The sequence below is a fragment of the Acinonyx jubatus genome, chromosome F2 (genome assembly GCF_027475565.1).
Source record: "Acinonyx jubatus isolate Ajub_Pintada_27869175 chromosome F2, VMU_Ajub_asm_v1.0, whole genome shotgun sequence".
In the NCBI taxonomy this organism is placed as follows: domain Eukaryota; kingdom Metazoa; phylum Chordata; class Mammalia; order Carnivora; family Felidae; genus Acinonyx; species Acinonyx jubatus.
Window position 1 is genome coordinate 48,510,338 of NC_069394.1, and position 24,213 is coordinate 48,534,550.

The following is a 24,213-nucleotide window of genomic DNA, read 5'->3' on the forward strand; positions in this document are numbered from 1 at the left end:
CCAATGTATCCCTTGGATTTGGCAATTACTTGAGTTTATTTGAGAACTTAAAGAGAACATTTCAGTGCTCCTCAAATGGCAAATACAGACAATAATGCGTGTACAAAGGTCAATCCTGGTAGTCCCTGCTGTAGGATACATAAAGGATTATTCACATAATGCCTGTAGTGGGTTGCATGGTGGCCCACACAAAGATGCATCCATGCCCTAAACCCTGGAACCTATGAATGTGACCTTACTTGGAAAAAAAGGGGGGGGGTAGCTCTTTGCAGATATAATTAAGTTAAGGATCTCAATATAAGATCATTCTCAATTATCTGGATGGGCTCTAAGTCCAATGACAAGTGTCCTCACATGAGACAGAAGAGGAGAAGACATACAGACACAGGAGGAAGAGGGGAAGGCCATCTGAAGACTGAGGTAGAAGTTGGAGTTAATGCAGCCACAACCAAGGAAATCCTAGAACTACCAGAAGCTGAGAGGCAAGAAAGGATTCCTCCCTCGAGTCTTTGGAGGGAGACCAGCCTTGACAACACCTTGATTTTGGACTTCAGGCCTCCAGAATTGTAAGAGAATGCATTTCTATTGTGGTAAGTCACTGGTTTTGTGGCAGTTTGTTAAAGTAGCCCTAGGAAACAAATACTAAACTCTCTAAATTGTTAACTTTAAAATATTTTACTGGAAAAAAAAAGGGCATGCTTGTCACCTCCCTCTACTCACCCTACATGGCCAGTGTACCTCCAAGACCTGTCGATCTCATCTCCTCAGTATGTCTCCAATAATTTGCATTTTACCATCTCCACCGATGGTACCTTGGTCCAACAACCTCCACCTCTCCTGGACAACTGCAATGGCTTACTCTGCATCTTTCACTCCAATACCATCATCCTCTACAATCCATCATCCACTTTGTAGCCAGAGAGATCTTTTAGAAACACAGATATGATCATACCCCTGCTCTTCTTATTAAAACAATTTAGTGCTTTTATACTGTTTTTAGGAATAAGAACAAATTTCTTCCCTGACCTACAAGGTCCTACAGAGCATAGCCCCTGCCCACCTCTCTACTTCACCTTGCACCCCACCCCCTGGGCCCTCTTTAATTCAAACTTCAGTTCCCTGAATATGCCACATGCTGTACAGCCATGGGGAGTTTTATGCACATCCTGTTACCTTTGTCTGGACACTTTTCCCACCTCCTTTACTTAGTCTCAACTTCTTTCCAAACTTCCTAGAGTCTCCATAATAGAGACTTTCCAGTTCTCCTTGCTATATGCTCTGGTCAGGCTATATTCCTCTCTTCTGAGAAGTTATCTTTGTAATTATGTCCTCATTGGTGCATTTATTTCTTTGATGTCTTTCTTCCTCACTGACTTGTAAGCACCAGGACTGCTATGCATGGCTATGCCTGTTGTGCTCTGCATCAAGATGTCCAGTGAGGGACCATAGTCCACTCCCAACTCATGATCCCTGCTATTGTGCTCTTCCTCATGCATGGATACCCGTTACTTCGCAAATGGGGGCATTTTTCTGGCAAAGCTTTGCACCCATAGGACTTCATGTTCCCAGAGAAGCTACATTTTTCTAAATTGCACAAAGGCATAGGGATATCCCAGGAATAATAGTATACACCACATTTGTTTTGCTCTGTACTCAATTCCCAGCCTTTAGGGAAGTTCCTGGCCCACATAGTACCTAATAAATAGTTATTCAATAAATAAGTGAATGTAATTATCTATCTTTGCAAATGTACTAATACACATCCATTTTTGTCATGAATATGCATATTCAGCCTTGTACCCTTTTAGTCAGTTTTTATTATTAAGAATAGCACTGCTATGTTTATCTTTATAAAATTACTTTGCTTTTATTTCTTTGAGGTTTATTCCCAAAAGTGAGATAACTAGGTCAAAACGTAGAAACATTTCTATAACTCTTCTAATATATGAGCAGATTATTTTCCAGAAAAATTGAATTAATTTACAATTCAACATGAAGTGTATAGCTATTTTTCCGTAGCATCCCTGACGTTACTTTATTATTCTCATTGGTTTGGCATTTTAATAGGTTGTTTTAATTTGCATTTCTCTAAATAGTGCCTGGAAAATAATAGGTCCATAAGAAATATTTTCTAAATGAATTAATTTTCTATGGACCTATTTATTTTCATAAATATGGTCATTTATTTACCTTCCATATTTCTTTTTTTCTTCACTATCCTTTTTCCATCATTGAGTTATTGAGTAGAATTTAGGCATTGATACATTCTTATATATTTTAGATAGTGTGGTTTTCATTTAAAATATGTAAATTCTGATGTTTCACTAGTTTTATTAGTCAAATCACCCATTCTGAGGACTCCTTTTTGATATTTATATCATTGTGAAAAAGCCAAAAAATTTGAAAAATAATTTTAAGCCTCTTTTTCCCTGTAAACCATGTTTGCCTCTTTCTCCTGAACACTCAGTTTTTAAATCTATTTATTTATTTTGAGAGAGAGAGACGGCATGCAAGTGGGGGAGGGGCAGAGAGAGAGGGAGAGAGAGAGAATCCCAAGCAGGCTTCACACTGTCAGTACAGAGCCTGATGTGGGGCTCGACTTCACAAACCACAAGATCATGACCTGAGCTGAAGTTGGACACAACCGACTGGGCCACTCAGGAGCCCCTGAACATTCAGTATTTTAAATGGGAATACCAAGGGAGACTCCTAGTTCTTTTGGACTATTTTAATTCCATATTCTTACTTTTCATGAGAATAATTCTGTTATGCCTTCCCCCTCCCTCAACCCCTTTCCTAAAGACAGAAAGAGTTAGTTACATTAGACTTATGAGCAAGGGTAAGAAATCTTGATTAATTGAGAAAAAAATTCTTCATTTCCATATTTTTCCTATCTCAAACTTGTAAACACAACCTGTGTTAAAAATACATATTTGTGGGGCACCTGGGTGGCTGTCAGTCAAGCATCTGACTTTGACTCAGGTCATGATCTCACGACTCATGAGTTCAAGCCTCGAGTCTGGCTTTGTGCTGACAGCTCAGATCCTGGAGCCTGCTTCAGATTCTGTGTCTCCTTCTCTCTCTTCCCCTCTCCTGCTCTCTCTCTCTCTCTCAAAAATAAATAAGCATTAAAAAAAATTTTTAAATATATATTTGAATTTTCATTATATCCTTTTGTAGATCATCTCTTTTGATTGTGTAATACCTTTTTGCTTATAGCAAAAAGAAAACCTCATGTAAGTTTCACAATATTCCTGTGAACAACTATATTATCAGTACCATTATTTAAAAATGTATTCAAATATCATAAGGATGCCTCTTAAAGAAACTTTGTCCCATGTCTTTAATTCTATGAAAATCGAGGTTCCTTACCACCATTTGGAACAGTAGGAAAAGAATAAAGATTCTGATAGTCAGACTTTGACACATAGCTTATAATGCCAGCCTGATTGGCTTCTTCTCTTATTTTTCCTAATGTCCATGGGAAAATATGTGTCATTAAAATAATGAAGACTTCATTAGCAGCACTAGAGTTCATGTATAAAGAAAAGGTCTCTCGATTAAAGTCAGCTCTAGTCTTACATTTGAGTTTCAATAATGAAACTCATATTTGTTTTTGAATAAGTCACTTCACTGATTCTGGACCTAAGTTTCTATGTCAGGAAGTAGAAGTAAGAATGTGCTTCACCAGATTGACATGGTCATCAATATATGTCATTATTAGCTATTTTGACTTCAAAGAAACCCTTAAACAAGCTACTTTCTAGTTTGTTTGATAGGGTGTTTTTGAGTTAGAGTATCAATGCAGAGTATTACCCTAGGCACTTGAACAGATATAAAAGTAAACAGGGTATGGAATAAAATGTACATGTTATTCTTTCTTTCCTCCCCACATCCTTAGGATTTTTACCTAGATTCTTCATTGTTCATCCACTTCCTCTGAGGCCAGTTCAACTCTATTATCAACACCTTCTGGGGTAGAAGAGACTACCTGTTTTCTATCTGTGAAATCTAAACTCTCTAACTCTGATGAAAATCCACACATACAGATTTTTCTCAAAGTATTTTACAAAAGAAAAAAAAATTCTAGGTTAACATGTGTTTGCCTTGCAGTAGTTTTATGAAGATCAAAGTAGCCACAAAGAGCAAGCAGCCTGGGCAGAGGTGATACTAGAACATCTTCTGATATTTGCTCACCTACAAAAGTTTTGTTAGAATTTATTTTTAGTGAAGTCATAAAAATGTTCAAGCAACAAAGTGTTTTCCAATGACACTGAAAAGGATAAAAGAGTATCTCAGAAAAAGGCTACATGGGTGATCTAACCTCCTACCCTCTAAATATAATCCACTTGGAAATTTGCTTAATGAGAACAGATATTTGAAATTTTAATCTCTTACTCAGCATTGGATGTGGTACTCTTTCCATTGACAGGAGTCAGAGTTAGTTTTATTTCTATTCTATGAAGTTATTATATATGGGAAAAAATGCTCTTAAACTAGAAATATTTTTATTTTAGGAATCATTCTCATTTTTTACATTTAAAGCATTTGTCATTTTGAATTGCATATATCTGTTTAAAAAAAATCTGTGTGGGGGATGCCTGGGTGGCTTAGTTAAGTGTCCAGCTCTTGATTTTGGCTCAGGTCATGATCTCACTATGGGATCAAGCTCTGCACTCACTGTCAGCATGGAGTCTGCTTGGGATTCTCTCTCTCCTCATTCTCTGCCCCTCCCCCACTCACACATGTGCTCTCCCTCACTCTCTCTCAAAATACATAAACATTGGGAAAAAAAAAGAAATATGCCTGGGTTTGCATCCCAACTCCACAACTTATGAGCTGTGTGACTCTGAGGAAGGTACTCAGCTGATATTTCATTTCTTCATCAGTCAAAACAGATTAATAATGATATATAACTATCCATTACATTGGAAAGCATTATATGCATTAATACATAAAAAAAGAACTTAGAAAAATACCTGACTCATAGTAAGCACTCAAAAACATTAGCTAGTAATATTATTATTAATATTTGCTAGTCTGACAACCCTCACTCATACTTATCCCACTTCTAGATTATAAACATTTTATGGGCAGATGTTAATCATCTTTATAGCCCCCAAACTTAGTTTAGTATCCAGCTCATTATGGAGTATACTATTTTTACACACTCCTAATTTATCTCTAATTTCTTTTTTTTTTCTTTTCAATTTATACAATGATTCCTTACATTCTCCTGCATGATTGGCCTCCCAAGCTCATACAAAAACACTATTTATCAAAAGCCCAGCTGAGAAAGGCAATGTTTAAGAGGGATTATTTGTTCTCTGGATATCGTAGGTACAACAAAGAGAAAGCAGGGTATCTGCATGCCCCTTTCCCTGCTACAGAATTATTCTTACTGAACTGGACTTTGGAGTGACACGGCCTTATTGAGGACTGTATCACAGTTTAACAAACTTGTATTTGCATCTATCATTAAGAAAATGAAGATGGTGTCCACCATTTTCAAGTGGTCTCTCTACTAAGCCCTTCAGGAGATATTTTTATCTGTCCTAAAGCTAAAAATTAATTCACTTTTATGGTATAAAAGACTTAAAGGTAAGTTTGAAGCACTGCTATAGCAAAGTTTACATTTTTGTATGAATCCCATTTTATGTCTCCATTCTTGTTTTTCTTTTGTTCTTCCATTCAATTTATGCTCAATTTATGTGTTCTCCTTATCTGTGTGAGGGCTTTCTTGATACGCTAACTCTGCTAAAAAGGGCTGTGCAGGCTGTGCACTACACAACTCCAGGGAGTTCCAGTCACATAGTCTATGTATGCAGAGCACAATTTATGATGCCATATGTGGCAACCCTGGAAAACAACTGAGAATGATTGACTGATTAGGGACCATATGAATATTCTAGCTCTTTGTGATTTATACATATCACATATATATGTATTACATATATGTATATTATATGTGCATAATGTGCATATATGTATATGCATATGTACACACATATGTACACACATATATTATCTCCATGTTGCTATTTATTCCTGACATTTAAGGGTTTTGCACATATAGGTCCTCTCATCCTGAATATACATTGTCTCTCTGACATTCACACAACTGATTTCACTCACTTATCCACACACTAGAACTATATATAGTACTTCTAGTACTGTGGTGGTTAATTTTATGTATCAACTTGACTGGACTAAGGGATGCCCAGATAGCTCATAAAACATTACTTCTGAAGGTATTTGGGAAAGAGATTAGCATTGAATAGACTGAGTAAAGAAGGTCAGCCTCACCAATGCAGGTGGGATCATCCCATCAGTTGAGGTACTAAATAGAACAAAAAGATGAATAAAAGGCTAATTTGCACTCTCTTCTTGAGCTGACACATCCATCTTCTCCTGCCCTAGACATCAGCTATCAACACCCTTGGTTCTTGGGCTTTCAGATCCAGACCTGGATTTACGCAATAGGCTTCCTTCTCCCTTCTCCCCTTCTCAGTCCATTGGACTCGGATGGAATTACACCACCAACTTTCCTTGTTCTCCAGCTTGCAGATGGCAGATTGTAGGACTTGTCAGCCTTCATTAACAATTCCTATAATAAATATCCTTTTATATATATCTGTAAATATTCTATTTGTTCTGTGTTTTTTTCTGGAGAACTCCAAGTAATAAAATGTTATTATTACTTTTACAGTTACATACCACAAATCAGGTTTAAAATTTCTCAGCCAGGAATTTTACCTAATAGCAGCTTCTTATAATTAAATATCAGGAGTCTATAAGCACCTATTTCTCCTTGAAAATAATCATATACCTATACTGGGTAATAAAAGATGGCCTTGTTTCCTAAAAGAGTGATTAAGTAAACTGCTTAGAAATACATGCAATAAATGCTAACATTATCTGGTTCCAAAGTCTATATTCTTTCCACAAATACCAGGTTTTAATAATTCTTCTTTTGCTCTACTTTATCTCACTGTACTGAATACGTGGTACATGCTTAATAGTTACATTTATTGGAGTGAAAATCAAAAAGGTCCTTAAGTTATTGTCTAAGGTCACAGCACACAGAGGTGGATCTAGAATTAGAATCCATTTCTTTCTTTCCTGAGCCATTGCTCTGTTCGCTATTTTTTTTTTACCTGTGGACATCTACCATTAACCTCAACTATTTGTCCTATAGCACATGCTTCCAGAAACTCTGTATGGGGTCAGGAATATTTAGGTATCTTCTTACTAAGCTATTTAATGCATGAAACTTTCCATTGGTGGAATGCTAGAGAAGCATTTTGTGGACAGAAGAGGAAAAAAAAAAGATGCTATTTTAAACGTTGCTGAGAGAGTTTGGGCAAAATCCATCTGGCAAACAGACTATTTCTTCCGTTCAAAAACTCATCAAGCACTCTAAACGTGTAACCTGTAGGCAAGTTTAATTAAAGCTTGAGAAATCTCAAAATAACCTGACATTTAAATATGTTATTTCCGTTCTGCTCTCATTGTCTGACACACACAGAGCCATTCTCAAAACCAAATTAAGCTCCCCAGTGCCATCTCGCCCTGCCTAACTACTGGATTACCCTGTGCACAAGGAGACAGGAACATGAATGAAACAGGCTCATTCTCTCATTGTCCTTCAAATACCAACATCCATTTCATAGAGAGGTAAGAAGATAAAATACGAAATTGGATGAATAGATAGATAGATAGATAGATAGATAGATAGATAGACAGACAAAGGTAAAATTCATCTCTCTTCCTTAAAAAAAAAAGATGAAGGCAGAGTTTGTCTTGGGGAGAGCCTCAGGAAAGGACTAAAGAAAGTGTTTTTTGCCGTGGAACAAGAAATTTTTTAAAAATTGGACAAAGTAAGTAGGCATTAACATAGGCAACATTTATGGATTCCAAATATATACTTTGGGTCTTGGGGGAATGATTCCAGTTCTGGATCTAAGTTTAATAAGTTCAGGTAACAGACCCTGTTTGATGCCTTAAGGTGGCCTAGCATTAGGTTTTCTTCCTCTTCTTTTTCTGCCTTCTCTGGTTTTATTTTTGGTTTTATTTTTTTGTTTTGTTTTGTTTTTGTCTGACTTCATTTATTTCTTTTTAATATATTAAATTTATTGTCAAATTGGCTTCCATACAACACCCAGTGCTCATCCCAAAAGATGCCGTCTTCAATACCCATCACCCACCCTCCCCTCCCGCCCACCCCCCATCAACCCTCAGTTTGTTCTCAGTTTTTAAGAGTCTTTTATGCTTTGGCTCTCTTCCACTCTAACCTCTTTTTTTTCCTTCCCCTCCCCCATGGGTTTCTGTTAAGTTTCTCAGGATCCACATAAGAGTGAAAACATATGGTATCTGTCTTTCTCTGTATGGCTTATTTCACTTAGCATCACACTCTCCAGTTCCATCCACGTTGCTACAAAGGGCCATATTTCATTCTTTCTCATTGCCACGTAGTATTTCATTGTGTATATAAACCACAATTTCTTTTTCTATTCATCAGTTAATGGACATTTAGGCTCTTTCCATAATTTGGCTATTGTTGAGAGTGCTGCTATAAACATTGGGGTACAAGTGCCCCTATGCATCAGCACTCCTGTATCCCTTGGGTAAATTCCTAGCATGCTACTGCTGGGTCATAGGGTAGGTCTATTTTTAATTTTTTGAGGAACCTCCGCACTGTTTTCCAGAGTGGCTGCACCAGTTTGCATTCCCACCAACAGTGCAAGAGGGTTCCCGTTTCTCCACATCCTTTCCAGCATCTACAGTCTCCTGATTTGTTCATTTTGGCCACTCTGACTGGCATGAGGTGATATCTGAGTGTGGTTTGATTTGTGTTTCCCTGATGAGGAGAGACGTTGAGCATCTTTTCATGTGATTGTTGGCCATCCGGATGTCTTCTTTAGAGAAGTGTCTATTCATGTTTTCTCCCCATTTCTTCACTGGATTATTTGTTTTTCGGGTGTGGAGTTTGGTGAGCTCTTTATAGATTTTGGATACTAGCCCTTTGTCCAATATGTCATTTGCAAATATCTTTCCCATTCCGTTGGTTGCCTTTTAGTTTTATTGATTGTTTCCTTTGCTGTGCAGAAGCTTTTCATTTTCATGAGGTCCCAAGAGTTCATTTTTGCTTTTAATTCCCTTGCCTTTGGGGATGTGTCAAGTAAGAAATTGCTACGGCTGAGGTCAGAGAGGTCTTTTCCTGCTTTCTCCTCTAGGGTTTTGATGGTTACCTGTCTCACATTCAGGTCCTTTATCCATTTTGAGTTTATTTTTGTGAATGGTGTGAGAAAGTGGTCTAGTTTCAATCTTCTGCATGTTGCTGTCCAGTTCTCCCAGCACCATTTGTTAAAGAGACTGTCTTTTTTCCATTGGATATTCTTTCCTGCTTTGTCAAAGATCAGTTGGCCATACTTTTGTGGGTTTGGTTCTGGGGTTTCTATTCTAATCCATTGGTCTATGTGTCTGTTTTTGTGCCAATACCATGCTGTCTTGATGATGACAGCTTTGTAGTAGAGGCTAAAGTCTGGGATTGTGATGCCTCCTGCTTTGGTCTTCTTCTTCAAAATTACTTTGGCTATTTGGGGCTTTTTGTGGTTCCATATGAATTTTAGGATTGCTTGTTCTAGCTTCGAGAAGAATGCTGTTGCAATTTTGATTGGGATTGCATTGAATGTGTAGATAGCTTTGGGTAGTATTGACATTTTGACAATATTTATTCTTCCAACCCATGAGCACGGAATGTTTTTCCATTTCTTTATATCTTCTTCAATTTCCTTCATAAGCTTTCTATACTTTTCAGCATACAGATCTTGTACATCTTTAGTTAGATTTATCCCTAAGTATTTTATGTTTCTTGGTGCAATTGTGAATGGGATCAGTTACTTTATTTGTCTTTCTGTTGCTTCATTATTAGTGTATAAGAATGCAACTGGTTTCTGTACATTGATTTTGTATCCTGTGACTTTGCTGAATTCATGTATCAGTTCTAGCAGACTTTTGGTGGAGTCTATTGGATTTTCCATGCATAATGTCATGTCATCTGCAAAAAGTGAAAGCTTAACTTCATCTGTGCCAATTTTGATGCCTTTGATTTCCTTTTGTTGTCTGATTGCTGCTGCTAGAACTTCCAACACTATGTTAAACAACAGCGGTGAGAATGGACATCCTTGTCGTGTTCTTCATCTCAGGGAAAAAGCTCTCAGTTTTTCCCCATTGAGGATGATGTTAGCTGTGGGCTTTTCATAAATGGCTTTTATGATGTTTAACTATGTTCCTTCTATCCCGACTTTCTCGAGGGTTTTTATTAAGAAAGGATGCTGAATTTTGTCAAATGCTTTTTCTGCATCGATTGACAGGATCATATGGTTCTTATCTTTTCTTTTATTAATGTGATGTATCACGGTGATTGATTTGCGAATGTTGAACCAGCCCTGCATCCCAGGAATGAATCCCACTTGATCATGGTGAATAATTCTTTTTATAAGCTGTTGAATTCTATTTGCTAGTATCTTATTGAGAATTTTTGCATCCATATTCTTCAGGGATATTGGCCTGTAGTTCTCTTTTTTTACTGGGTCTCTGTCTGGTTTAGGAATCAAAGTAATACTGGCTTCATAGAATGAGTCTGGAAGTTTTCCTTCCCTTTCTATTTCTTGGAATAGCTTGAGATTGCCTTCTCTGGGTTTAAGTGAGCTTTTTTCATGATTTGATTTTCTCTCCTTTCTTAGCATATCAATTATACTTCTTTTCAATATACAGCTTGCAATATACAATTTAAACTAATCTAAGTCTCCCTTCACAGAACACTAACTGCAGAGCAGGAACCTTACACAATATCCCCAATTCTTCCCTACCAGTCCTTAAGGCATTAATGTCATTCATTTCACTTATCCATATACTATAATCACCTAATGCATCATTATTTCATTATTTAAAGTTATCTTTTAGATCAATTAATAATAAGAAAAACTAAGATTTTAGTTTGATTTTACCTCTATTCTTTTCCCAGTGTCCTTCCAGTTTTGATGTAGACCTGAGTTTCTAACTATATCATTTTCTTTCTTCCTGCAGAACTTCTTTTTAACATTTTTTGCAGAGTAGGTGAACTAATGTTGAAGCCCCTCTGCTTTTGATTTTCTAAGAAAATCTTTGTCTCTTTTTCACTTTGGAAGGATAATTTCCATGTACATAGAATTCTAAGTTGCTGCTTTTGCTTCTTTCTTTTTTATTACTGTTTTTATTTTTATTGAGATATAATTGGCATTTAATATTGTGTAAGTTTTAGGGATAAAACATATTGGTTTTAAAAATTCATTTATGTTGCAATATGATAACCACTATTGCATTAGCTAACCTATATCATGTCACATAATTATAATTTCTTCTTTGTGGTAAAAACAATTATGATCTAACCTGTTAGGAACTTCAACACTGTATTTCACTCTCTCTTTTTATTTGTGTGGCTTCTCATGAAAAGTCTGCTGGTTCTTATCCTTGTTCCTCTTATAGGTGTTTTGTGCCTGTCTAAACCTATGAATAACCAATGTGGCTGGACTGGCCCTTGTAGTTTTTATTAAGATTGTAAGATGCAGGGCATCTGGGTGGTTCAGTCAGTTAAGCACCTGACTCTTGATTTTGGCTCAAGTCATGATTTCACAGTGCTCTGTCTCTCTCAAAATAAATAAATAAACAAAAACTTTTAAAACTTTTTAAAAAGCTCCCCAGGGGAGCCTGGTTGGTTCAATTGGTTAAAGCATCCAACTTCGGCTAAGGTCATGATATCACAGTTCATGAGTTCGAGCCCCACATGGGGCTTTGTGCTGACACCTCAAAGCCTGGTGCCTGCCTCAGATTTTATGTCTCCCTCTCTCTACCTCTCCCCCACTCTCTGTCTCGGTCCATCTCCAAAAATAAATAAACATTTTTTTTTTAAATATTGTGAGTGGCTCCTGAGTGGCTCAGTTGGATAGGCATCCACCTTTGGCTCAGGTCATGATCTCATGGTTCTTGGGTTTGAGCCCCACGTGGGCTTAGAGATACCAGTTTAGAGCCTGGAACCTGCTTCGGATTCTGTGTTTCTGTCTCTCTCTGCCCCTCCCCCACTTGAGTGCTCTCAGTCTCTCTCTCTCTCTCTCTCAAAAATAAATAAACATTAAAAAAAAAAGACTGTAAATGCTCTTCAACAACAACCAGAGGAAACTTTGAAAAAATAAGATTTATTACTTACAAGACCTGGAAAATTACACAGCACACCTGGGGCCACACAGTGAGGTTACAGATAGAGAGAGGGAGAGTGTATGGGCCTGGGGTTCTACTTTTATTGGGGTTGAGAATGGAGGCCTAGGATTTTGTGAGCTCACTAATGGTGAATTTAAGACATAAGAGCAGGAAAATAAACTCAAAATGGATGAAAGACGTAAATATAAAACAGGAAGCCATGAAAATCCTCGTGGAGCAAGCAGGCAAAAGCCTTTTTGACCTGTGCTGCAGGAACTTCTTACTCAACACGTCTCCAGAGGCAAGGGAAACAAAAGCAAAGATGAACTACTGGGACCTCATCAAAATAAAAAGCTTCTGCGCAGCGAAGGACACAATCAGCAAAACTAAAACGTGACCAACAGAATAGGAGAAGATATTTGCAATGACATATCACATAAAGGGTTAGTATCCAAAATCTATAAAGAACTTACCAAACTCAACACCCAAAAAACAAATAATCCAGTGAAGAAATGGGCAAAAGACATGAACAGACACTTCTCCAAAGAAGACATCCCATGGCCAACCGACACATGAAAAAATGCTCAGCATCACTCATCATCAGGGAAATACAAATCAAAACCACAATGAGATACCACCTCACACCTGTCAGAATGGCTAACATTAACAACTCAGGCAACAACAGGTGTTGGCGAGGATGCAGAGAAAGAGGATCTCTTTTGCACTGCTGGTGGGAATGCAAACTGGTACAGCCACTCTGGAAAACAGCATGGAGGTTCCTCAAAAAATTTAAAATAGAACTACCCCACATTGTACTACCTGGTATTTATCCAGGGGATACAGGTATGCTGTTTTGAACAGGCACATGCACCCCAATGTTTATAGCAGCACTATCGACCATAGCCCAAGTAAGGAAAGAGCTCAAATGTCCAACAACGGATGAATGGATAAAAAAGATGTGGTATATATATACAATGGAGTATTACTCAGCAATCAAAAAGAATGAAATCTTGCCATTTGCAACTACGTGGATGGAACTAGAGGGTATTATGCTAAACGAAATTAGTCAGAGAAAGATAAATATCATATGACTTCACTCAAATGAGGACTTTAAGAGACAAAACAGATGAACATAAAGGAAGGGAAGAAAAAATAAATATAAAAACAGGGAGGAGGACAAAACATAAGAGAGTCTTAAATATAAAGAACAAACAGAGGGTTGCTAGAGGGGTGTGGGAGGGGGGATGGGCTCAATGGGTAAGGGACATTAAGGAATCTACTCCTGAAATCATTGTTGCACTATATGATAACTAACTTGGATGTAAATTTAAAAAAAAAGAAATGAAGTATAAAAAGAAATAATAAATAAATACATACATACATACATACACAAGACCAGGAATTTAAAGTGTGGGAAGAGAAAGAAACAAGTGGCCCAATTGTCAGTTATCAAAATTCACCAAGATCTCTAAAACAAAGGAACCTCAGTGAGGGAAGGCAGTATGACTCTATATAGTTGGGTGGCTGGCAATGTGTTTGAGATCATCATTGAAATAGCAGTCAAGCTTAGGTCAAGCACTTGCATTACAAAATAAGGAATAAAACACAACTATCAGGATTTATACTACAATAGGCAGGATGTTTTCCCCCTCTGTCTCTTTTCAAGATTTTCTCTTTATCTTTGGTTTATCACAATTTGAATTTGATATGTGTAGGATGTAAGGAGGGTGGTATTTATCATGCTTGTTATTCTCTGAGCTTTCTGGATCTGCATTTTGGTGTCTGTACTTAATTTTGGAAACTTCTTGGCCATAATTACTTCAAATATTTTTTCTAATATTAGAGGATGGTGCATGCTTTTGTATATATCTTATTTATATGTATACACAAAATATACATATATATTTATACTTTTTGAAATTATCCTACAGTTTTTGATGTTCAGGGCTGGGGGGGGGGGAGCTTGTTTTTTTTCTTTTTTTTTTTCTCTTTGCATTTTTGTTTGGGAACTTTCTACTGATCTATCTTCAAACTCATCTGTTCTTTTCTTGGCCCCATGCAGTCCACTAATGAGCCCATCAAAGTCATTCTTCATTTATGTTACAGTGTTTTTGATTTCTAATATTTCCTTTGAATTTATCTTATAATTTCCATCTCTCTGCTTACATTTCCCATCTATTCTTAAATGATGTCTAATTTTTCCGTTAGATCCCTGAACATATTAATCATAGTCATTTTATATTCTCTGAGAATTCCAGTATCTTTGTCATATCCCACTCTGGTCCTCATGCTTTCTTTGTCTCTTTAGGCTGTGGTTTTCTTGTGTTCTTAGTGTGGTTTATAATTTTTTGTTGGAAGCTGTACATGATGTAATTAGTAATTGGAACTGAGGTAGATATGTCTTTAGCATGATGTTTTATGTTAATCTGACTAGGAGTTGGACTGTATTTAATATTTGCTGTAGCTCTAAGTGCCAGAGCTACCAAATTTTTCTAAAATGCCCTTGTTTCCATCCCCACCTTTTGACTTTGGCCTTCCCTAAGTACACCTCCTCAGAGAAAGTCTGCATCCTGCAGCTATAATCCACTGTTAATATACAAGAGCCCCATTAGTACAATGATAAGATATGGGGGGAATCTATAATCTTATAATTAAATCTCAGTCTTGTAGTGGATCTATGTTCCCGGGATGTGACCTTTACAAGTGTTTCTTAGCTTGCTACCCACCTTAGGTAATAAGACAGGAAGGCTAGAGGGGTCTGGGGTGGGAGAAACACTTTTCCTTTGGGTGGGATAAGGCTCTGGTAGTCTTTTCCCCTAGATAGCAGCCCTTTGTTATAGAGAACAAATGAGCTCTGGGTATATTTTAAGATGATTAATCATCCTCTTCTACTGCCAGAGCCACAAGCAGATCTTTCTTGGCTCTTAACCATGAGAACATGGTGGGGTTCCTCAAGGATTAAATCCAGGTATTAGTCCCCATAATTGTGACCCCCAAGAGTTTCTTGGTTATCCACTCTCAACCTAGCAGTTTATAAAAAGTACCATTTAAATTTTTGTAGCAGTTTCAGTTCCAGGACTTCTGTTCCAGGTAAGTAGATCTGGCTGTGGCTGTCTGGATTCACCTATCTCTCCAGATTTGGAGGAGAATTTACCCTGCAACCTCAGTTCTCTGATAGATCCAAGAAATGTTATTGGTTTCCAATTTCTTCAGCTTTTTTTTTATAGTAAGAATAAAAGTGACAACTTCTGAAACCTATGTTAGTTTTTTATCTTATTAACAGGCAGTGGAATGTTCCTTTTTCTGCAATAGTCAGAGAATCACACATTATCTAATACAAATCTTCAGACATAGGACCCATGCAAGTTCTCATGCATTATTGCCCCCAAAGGCAGGGCTGTGAAAATATGAATATTTTTATTGCCACGTTGCTTTCTCTGTCCTTTCTACCCCTAAAGATTGTGTTTTTATTAATGTGAGCCTTCTCTCTCTGTCTCTCTCTCTCACACACACACAAATGATAAAACCACAACTATTTTTTCCTAACTGATTGACTCCAAGAGATTAAATCTATTGTGTTATCTTTGCAGTGCAAAGCCTGTAGTGTTTTTAAAGCATTTAAATGTGTTTTTTCTTGTCTTGTTTTAAATACCAACCCTTATTTTCCAGATTATTGGTGAATGATATAATTTTACCCATTTTTTTATTCATTCATGTATTCTTTTATTCACCAACTATTTGTTCATCACTTCTCAAATACAAAATGCCCAGCTATGTCTCTGAGAGATATAAAGCCCAGAATTCACTGACACTCCTAATGGGAAGTTATATGTGAAGGACTATACTACAGAGAGGTTACAATACTGAGAACCAAGACAATTTGAGTGTTAACTAGGAGAAGAGATTGCATTTACCAGATATAACCAGGGCACCATTAAGATTTGATGTCAGATCTATATCAGACAGAACCCAGGCAGAAAACAGAAAGTACACTCAAACAAGGTAATGAAGAAGACTTTAAAAAGGAACTATTGACAAAAGTCAATAGAAGGAAATTGGGAGAAACATCAGTATATCCAACAAGGGATGGTGATGCATCCTGGAGCTAGCAACAGCAAAGAAGTTTTTCTGCAGCTAGGCCTGAAGGGGGCAAGAGGAGGGTACATTACCAGAACCAAGACAGAGCTATAGAGAATCATACTTCTAGAAGATGGCCACATGTCAGGAGCTGTGGATGTTGGTGGAGAACTATAGTTACTGCTAACATAAGCTCTGGCAAGGAATGAACAGTGGAATAAATGCTCCAACACCACACCCCTCCTGTTTTCCATCTTCCTACTGCTATTTCCCATTGGCTGAACTCAGATGCAAGTCAGAGGGCAGACCTCCAGAGGTCAGCTTTCTGGCGAGCAGAGAGGATTGGGAAGGATGAAAAGTGAATCTGGAGGAGCAAACAGAAGATACCCAGTTCAACAGGAGTTTGTGCCTCTGGAATCTGGGAGGGAGAATCTCACGGGGCACTGATGGCTACAAATCCTTCATTTGAAGTGGGAGGTATAGACAAAACATGTTGAAAACTGTTGCCACTTCCATCACCACCACATCTTACTTCTTCCACACAAACACCTGAACTCTCACCTTCACCTCTCTGAAGCAGTGTAAATCCATTTTTTAAAAGATCTTGGTGAAAGGAGAGTGAAACTGGTGGCAAACATTCACCTTTCTATCTACAGCCTTCTAGCAGCAAGAGGAGGAAACCGTCGAACTGCCAATGTGATAGCCCATGGGTTTGCCAATCTTTTAACTCTGGACAAAAAGACCCTCCAAGAAATTCTAGTGCATTATCCAGATTCTGAAAAGCTCCTCATGAAGAAAGCCAGGTACAACCTTTAAAACCTCATTAGAAGGGCACCTGGGTGGTTCAGTAGGTCCAGCATCTCTTGATTTCAGCTCAGTTCACAGTCTCACAGGTTCATGGGATTGAGCCCCATGTCGGGCTCTGCACTGACAGCACAGGGCCTGCTTAGGATTCTCTCTCTCTCTCTCTCTCTCTCTCTCTCTCTCTCTCTCTCTCTCCCTTGCCCGTCCCCCCCATTCAAAATAAATAAGCTTAAAAAAAATTAGAGTTGGTTTTACACTGTAATATCTAAGAGGAGAACTATATTATGATGGCAGTGATCAACTTTCTCCATAAGAAACATTCAACAAACAATTGTTTATGCAGATATCCATTGAAAACTTCACAGATTAGGAGACAAGACAGTGTCTGGTAGGTTTTTCCAGAACTTTTACAGTACTATCTAAAATAGCCTTTCTCTTCCATCCACAGTGTGCTTCTAAAGAAGAAGGCTCCAGGCACAGAGGAATCCCCTCCAAGAAAAGGACTTGTTTTTCTCTTCCAACCAAAACAAAAGACACCCAAAATGTTTAAAGCTCTCCTGGGAGGCACAGGAAAAGCAGGTCTTACAAGACTACTCAAAATGAAGAGGGAACAAACCATCCAGGTAATGAGGCAGAGTGAATTGAGGGCTGTAACAGATCATTGAACTAAGTATACCCAGACAAGTTCCTACTCTAATTCCATTTCAAATACTGGGACAGTTTGGATGCATCTAATGTGAATAATTACTACTTTATTTATAGCACTTATTATTGTCTAAACTATATCCTCATATTTCATTACATTTAATCCTCACAGTTTATTATAGATGGTTTTAATATATATGTATATACAAACATTCAACTCTCATTATCTATATATTCTATATATTCGCAAATCTGCCTATTTGCTGAAATTTCTTTGTAATCCCAAAATCAATACTCCATGTGGTCATTTGCAAACATACATATGTGCAGAGCAGTGAAAAATTTAAGTTGCCCAATGCACATGTCCCCAGCTGAAGTTGAGCAAGAAGACAACTCTACCTTCTTATTTCAGTTCTCACACTGTAAACAAGTGATTTTCATGATCTATTTAAGTGCTATGTTTTCTTCATTTTTGTGGTGCATAGTGCTGAAGTTCTGTCTAGTGATCCTAAGCACAAAAATTTCTGATATGCCTTACAGACAAAGGACATGTGTTAGATAAGCTTCATTCAAGCATGAGTTATAGTGCTGTTGGGCATGAGTTCAATAAAATGAATCAACAATATATATTAAATAAATGTCCCTAAACAGAAATACTCATAAAACAAGGTTATGTATTGATTTGTTGACAAAAATGTGGCCAGAGCCTCATACGAACCAAATCCTGCATTACCCCTAGGAGCAGTGGTTCAGTATTTGATAATTCTGTGTTTGTGGCAGCTGTATAGAACAAAACTACCAGGAATAATGAGAATCAATTGTTTATGTATAAACATACATATACACCTATAAATATATAGCACATTTTACCAAGGAGCCACTTTCACAAATATTCAATCACTTATATATCACAAATGTTTAAACCCAGAAATAATTTCACAGATTTTACCCAAACCCTTCATTTTATAGATGAAGAAACAGCTCAATTTATTTGGATAAGTTCACAAAAAGTGACAGAGCGAAAACTATTACTCAGGTATTCACACTTGTAGTCCTATACTGAGCTGCCTCCCAATTCCTAGAAATGTCAAGATACTCAAATGTTACAGTTTTTCTGTCTCTATTTTCATATTTCTTTGATTCTTATAATAAGTCTATGGGGCAGCTATTGAAAAACAGAGCAGGGATGCAGGTTTTCTGAATCTAGTCATGTTATCTCTTAAACTGTAAGAAATGGCTGACTGGATCTTTCAGAAAATTGGTAAAGCAAATATTATAAACCAGTCACACTCAAGAGACTAAAACTTGCCTCTTCCTTTTCACAGAGAAGCACTATGGTGAAAATTAGGGATACAGTGTAAGCCAAATCAGCATAGAAATAATAATCTCTGTAAAGGTTCATGAGTTCCAACCCTGTATCTGGCTCTGCACTGACAGTGGGATTCTCTCTCTCTCCCTCTCTCTCTGTCCCTCTCTTTGCCCTTACCCTGCTCATGTGCTTGTGCTCTCACTCTCTCTCTCAAAATAAATAAAACTTTTTAAAAAACTAAAAAACATAATAATCTGGGTAAAAGACTTACAGGGTAAAGAAATATGTGTCAACATGTTAAGTAAGTTTCTCAACTTTATATGTGCCATTCATACCTAGTAAGAGCCTCTCTTAAACTGACCCCAAATAGCATCAGCACAGAGCATAGTATGTTTTTTTACTATGAAACTTCTACAGATGATACTAAGCATAATAGTTTCTAAAACCATATAGCTCAACCACCCGTGGGACGAATAAGACTGTATGAGGAAAGAGATATGAGTTTCTCCCTGAGGTTCTCCCATGAGCTTATACAACAGGAAAACCATACTTTCTGTAGTATTTTTATGGCATTTGGTTAATACTTTTTTATTAGAAAATAAATATTTAAAATTTCATCTTCATAAAATAAATAAGTACATATTTTTAAAGCAAAGAGTCCTAAGCACTAAGTCTAATAGTTCAGTGAGCATGAGGACCAATAGGAAGAGAATTCCTTTTCAGGGACAAAAATGCAGTCCAGAATTACACTGTCAAATGTGACAGCTCAGCCTCCTTCTTCAGCACATCACAAAGCTGTCAAATGATAGTAGAATGCAAGGCAGACATGATTCCCACATTAACTTAATTCAGACAGTCTTTGTCTTGGTGGTGATCCTTAGCCATTGAATATTAATCATAAGACTCCAATGTCCTTGATTATGATTTCAAAACCAACTTTTTGTAACTACTTCTTCCAGGAAAAAAGTGAAAACTCCAAAGAAGGAGAGAGTAAAGGAAGAGAATATGAAGATAAACGAAGAGAACCAGTAGAGAAAACACAGGACAGCTCCGAATGTAGAGCAAATTCTGTTACAGCAGAGGAAATGCCCCAGTCAATTAGAAGGGCAGCTTTACCCAGAGGAACTACTCGTCAATCACTTATCATCAGTATGGCTCCTTCTACAGAGGCTGGGGAAGAAGTTCTGATGATTGAAGTTAAAGAAAAGGCTAAACAATAAGTGTTTGATTATCTTTAGATGTAATCTAGCTAATTCCCAAAGAGATTGTACCCAGGATTGTAGCTTAAATTAATGAGGGGAAAAGACCTTGCCAGGACCCCTGAGAATCCATAGACAAATCCCTGGCTTAGTTTCTAGAACTTATGTGAGAGTGTGATCTTATGCAGTAGTAATAAGAAGATTATTTCAAAACCATCCCTATTCTCCATTGTCATTAGCTTTGTGCAATTGGTATTTCTCCTAATTTTATGTAGTAAGGTTTTTTTCTCTTCCATTCTTTCTTGATGATGTTTCTTCCTCCATTTTGATTAGCTTGGGATTGGCCCTGAAGTGATTCACTTACCTTTTCTCTTCAGTGTGTGTGTGTGTGTGTGTGTGTGTGTGTGTGTGTGTGTGTGTGAAAGTCTTGCATGGTACTGTTATTTCTCACTTGTAGGGGATTATGAGATTTCAATAAAATGTCGAAAATAAAACATCAGGTGATTTCCATTCAAGCAAGGATGATGAGTCATTCAAATATCATATCAATCCAGCAGTTGGAATTGAAGGGAAGCAGAGATAACGGAGTCTGTGGATGTGAAATCTGACTTGCAGAAAAGTCCCCTGAGGAGCAATATTGGTCAGTAGTACTAACAAACCCTCAGGGAAATATCATATTGTAGCGACATGTTGGAAAACTCATTCCCTTTGCTAAAGAAACAAACTTGAATGTTTTCCCTCATACCAACTTAAAAGGCAACAGTCTGCCTAACTCATCTGGCTCCACAGACTCAGACTGGAGGAATCCAATCATCCCCATCTTCAGGTAGGCTAAAGTGATGTTTCTCAGAATCTTCCTCAAGTGTTTGCTTCTAAAGGTGCCAGATCTCGAGGCGCCTGGGTGGCTCAGTCGGTTGAGCGTCTGACTTCGGCTCAGGTCATGATCTCACGGTCCGTGAGTTTGAGCCCCGCATCGGGCTCTGTGCTGACAGCTCAGAGCCTGGAGCCTGCTTCAGATTCTGTGTCTCCCTCTCTCTCTGACCCTCCCCCGTTCATGCTTTGTCTCTCTCTGTCTCAAAAATGAACATTAAAAAAATTTAAAAAAAAAAATAAAGGTGCCAGATCTCAACTTCTCATTGTTTTCAGCTTTAGTAAAAAGTGATGAGGTTAGGAAGGCAGACTGTACACATGTCAGATTGACATATCCCTACAATTTGCAGAACCTACATGTACAGCTGTTTACAAAATCTCCAAGTTAATTAAGTGCACTTTAGGAAGTTGTCCTCATGAATCAGCTAACATTAGCATAATTACTAAAGTCTCATGCTGTGAGGAGACTAAAAAAGCCAGGCTGATGTCAGAAGTAATAATATATATAGAATTCCATTCTAATAAATGCCATTAGTGTATAACATTAAGTTCTGTATAATAAGGCTATTCCCAAGTCCCAGAGGATGGTCATTGTAACAGCACTTTGCTGAGAGGATTTTAACAAATCATGTTGGCCAAAATGCCTACAACATAGATACATTCAGCAAACCATGTATAAATCGATCACTATAATAAAATGTACCATTTGGTTGAGTCACCATTTTTGAACACAGTGTTTGAGTATCATAAACACATGGCAAGCTTTACAAAAGGTTGGTTGATGTTTTTCAGGAGTTGAGGGAATGGAGAGAAATTGTTAAATAGCACTTGCTTGATTAATGGAAGTTCACGTGTAGAAAGAATGATTAGAAAAGGAAGAAACAAAATGTGGAAATAGAGCTTGAAAAAAGTCTAGTAATAGGGAAAAAATTCTGAATTTGTGAATAATATGTTCTCCCCTTACATCCTATAAATAAATTAAAATATATAACACCTTTTCAATTTATGTTCTTCCCTGCTGCTTATTTTCCCTCACAAACTATCCCATTTAAAATTTTTTATTTATTTATTTTTTTAGAGAGACAGAGACAGAGAGTGAGTGGGGGAGAGGCAGAGAGAGAGGGAGACATAGAATCTGCAGGAGGCTCCAGGCTCAGAGCTATCAGCACAGAGCCCAACATGGGGCTCGAACACATGAACCATGAGATCATGACCTGAACCAAAGTCAGACATTTAACCGACTAATCCACCGAGGCACCCCCAAACTATCCTATTTTAGATAATATCATCTTCATTTTTCCTATCCCTCAAACTAAAATATAAGAGTAATCAGTAGCCCTTCCATTGTTTATATAGTATCACCAAATCTTTTTTCTTTCTTAAATATTTCTAATTATCCTCTTTTTAAGTTCCAGTGCTAACATCTCAGTACATATTTTTCTGCTCAATTCAAATAAACATACACTTTTTACTTACAATCTCTTCTAATCACTGATCTACCTTCTCAGCCCTTTAAAGGGAAAAATCAGATCTTTCTAAAATACTACTGTCAGTCCATTCAGGCTATTATAGCAAAATACCACAGTTTGGGTAGTTTATACACAACAGAAATTTGTGTCTCATAGTTCTGGAGGCTTGGAAGTCCAGGACCATGGCGCAGCATTGTAAAGTGAGGGCCCTCTTACTGGTTCATAGCAGACTCCTTCTCACCGGGTCTTCACAAGGTGGAAGAGGCAAGGGATGCTTCTGGAGCTTCTTTTACAAAGGCACTGATCCTATTCATGAGGAAAAAGCACCTCCCAAAGGCCCAACCTCCTAATATTTTCACCTTTGAGGTTAGAATTTCAACATGTCAGTTTTGCAGGCAGGGGACACCACGTTCAAATCGTAGCAACCCCTTTTGACTATGTTATTTCCCTGCTCAGGAACCTACTAGTCCGTCCTAAATCTTACTTATCCAAATTTAATTACCACTTCCCCAAACATACCCCTCACTGACACTCATCTTCCTGCTTTTTGTGGACTATGACCTACCTTTCTTCCTCTGGCATTTGTCCATGCTGCCTGCCACAGTACAGGATGTTGTCTCTCCATCCCTTTCCTCTTCCCTATACAGCAAAACCTTGGATTGCGAATAACTTGTTCTGCGAGTGTTCCGCAAGACAAGCAAACATTTCTAATAAATTTTAACTTAAAAAACAAGTGATGTCTTACAATAAAAGTAGTACGTGACGCCAAACATCACATGATCACAACTGAACCAATTGTTCTGTCTGGCGTGCATGCACACGCTGCAGGATTGTGGGGTGATAGTCTCCCAAGCTCACTGTTTGCTCTCAGACCATGGCATTTGGCAGAAAGTGATTTTGGGGATGTTTGAAGGTCCCCACAACTGCCACTAGCATATTTTTTGTCACTTCAAAGCACGTGTGGACAGTACTTTGCTTTTCCATACAGGAGTAAACTTAGGAATGCCTTGCTTCAATCTAGATCATTGCATAGGATCCGTTAAAGTTTCATGGAAAAAAAAAAGATTCCATTAAGCCAATAGATAGCAGTGAGTCCATTATGATAGTGGAAGTCATCCTACACAATAATGTTCCTCTCTCTTGTCTCCATCACACCAGCCATGAAGGTTTTCAAAAGAAAGTGCAGGTTATTAGTTTAGTTTTTTTTTATATTTTGTATTTTCATTACTACTTTGTATTACATTACAGTATTGTAATCATTTTTTTACCATTGTATTTAATTTATTTTTTAAATTTACATCCAAATCAGTTATCATATAGTGCAACAATGATTTCAGGAATAGATTCCTTAACGCCCCTTACCCATTTAGCCCATCCCCCCCCCCACAACCCCTCCAGTAACCCTCTATTTGTTCTCCATATTTATGAGTCTCTTATGTTTTGTCCTCCTCCCTGTTTTTATATTATTTTTGCTTCCCTGCCCTTATGTTCATCTGTTTTGTATCTTAAAGTCCTCATATGAGTGATATCATATGATATTTGTCTTCCTCTGACTAATTTCGCTTAGCATAATATCCTCTAGTTCCATCCATGTAGTTGCAAA

At 37.6% G+C, this 24,213-nt stretch overlaps 1 protein-coding gene across 1 annotated transcript in view; it reads left to right on the plus strand.

The window, feature by feature from the left end:
- Positions 1-21,400, plus strand: part of CNGB3 (cyclic nucleotide gated channel subunit beta 3) — a 147,489-nt gene extending 126,089 nt beyond the window's left edge. Inside the window, exons 16-18 of the mRNA XM_027064275.2 lie at positions 16,971-17,117; positions 17,567-17,741; positions 20,032-21,400. Coding sequence (XP_026920076.2) covers positions 16,971-17,117; positions 17,567-17,741; positions 20,032-20,292 — 583 coding nt within the window. The 3' untranslated portion in view covers positions 20,293-21,400. The remainder of the gene's footprint in view (positions 1-16,970; positions 17,118-17,566; positions 17,742-20,031) is intronic.
- Positions 21,401-24,213: the final 2,813 nt, after the last annotated feature.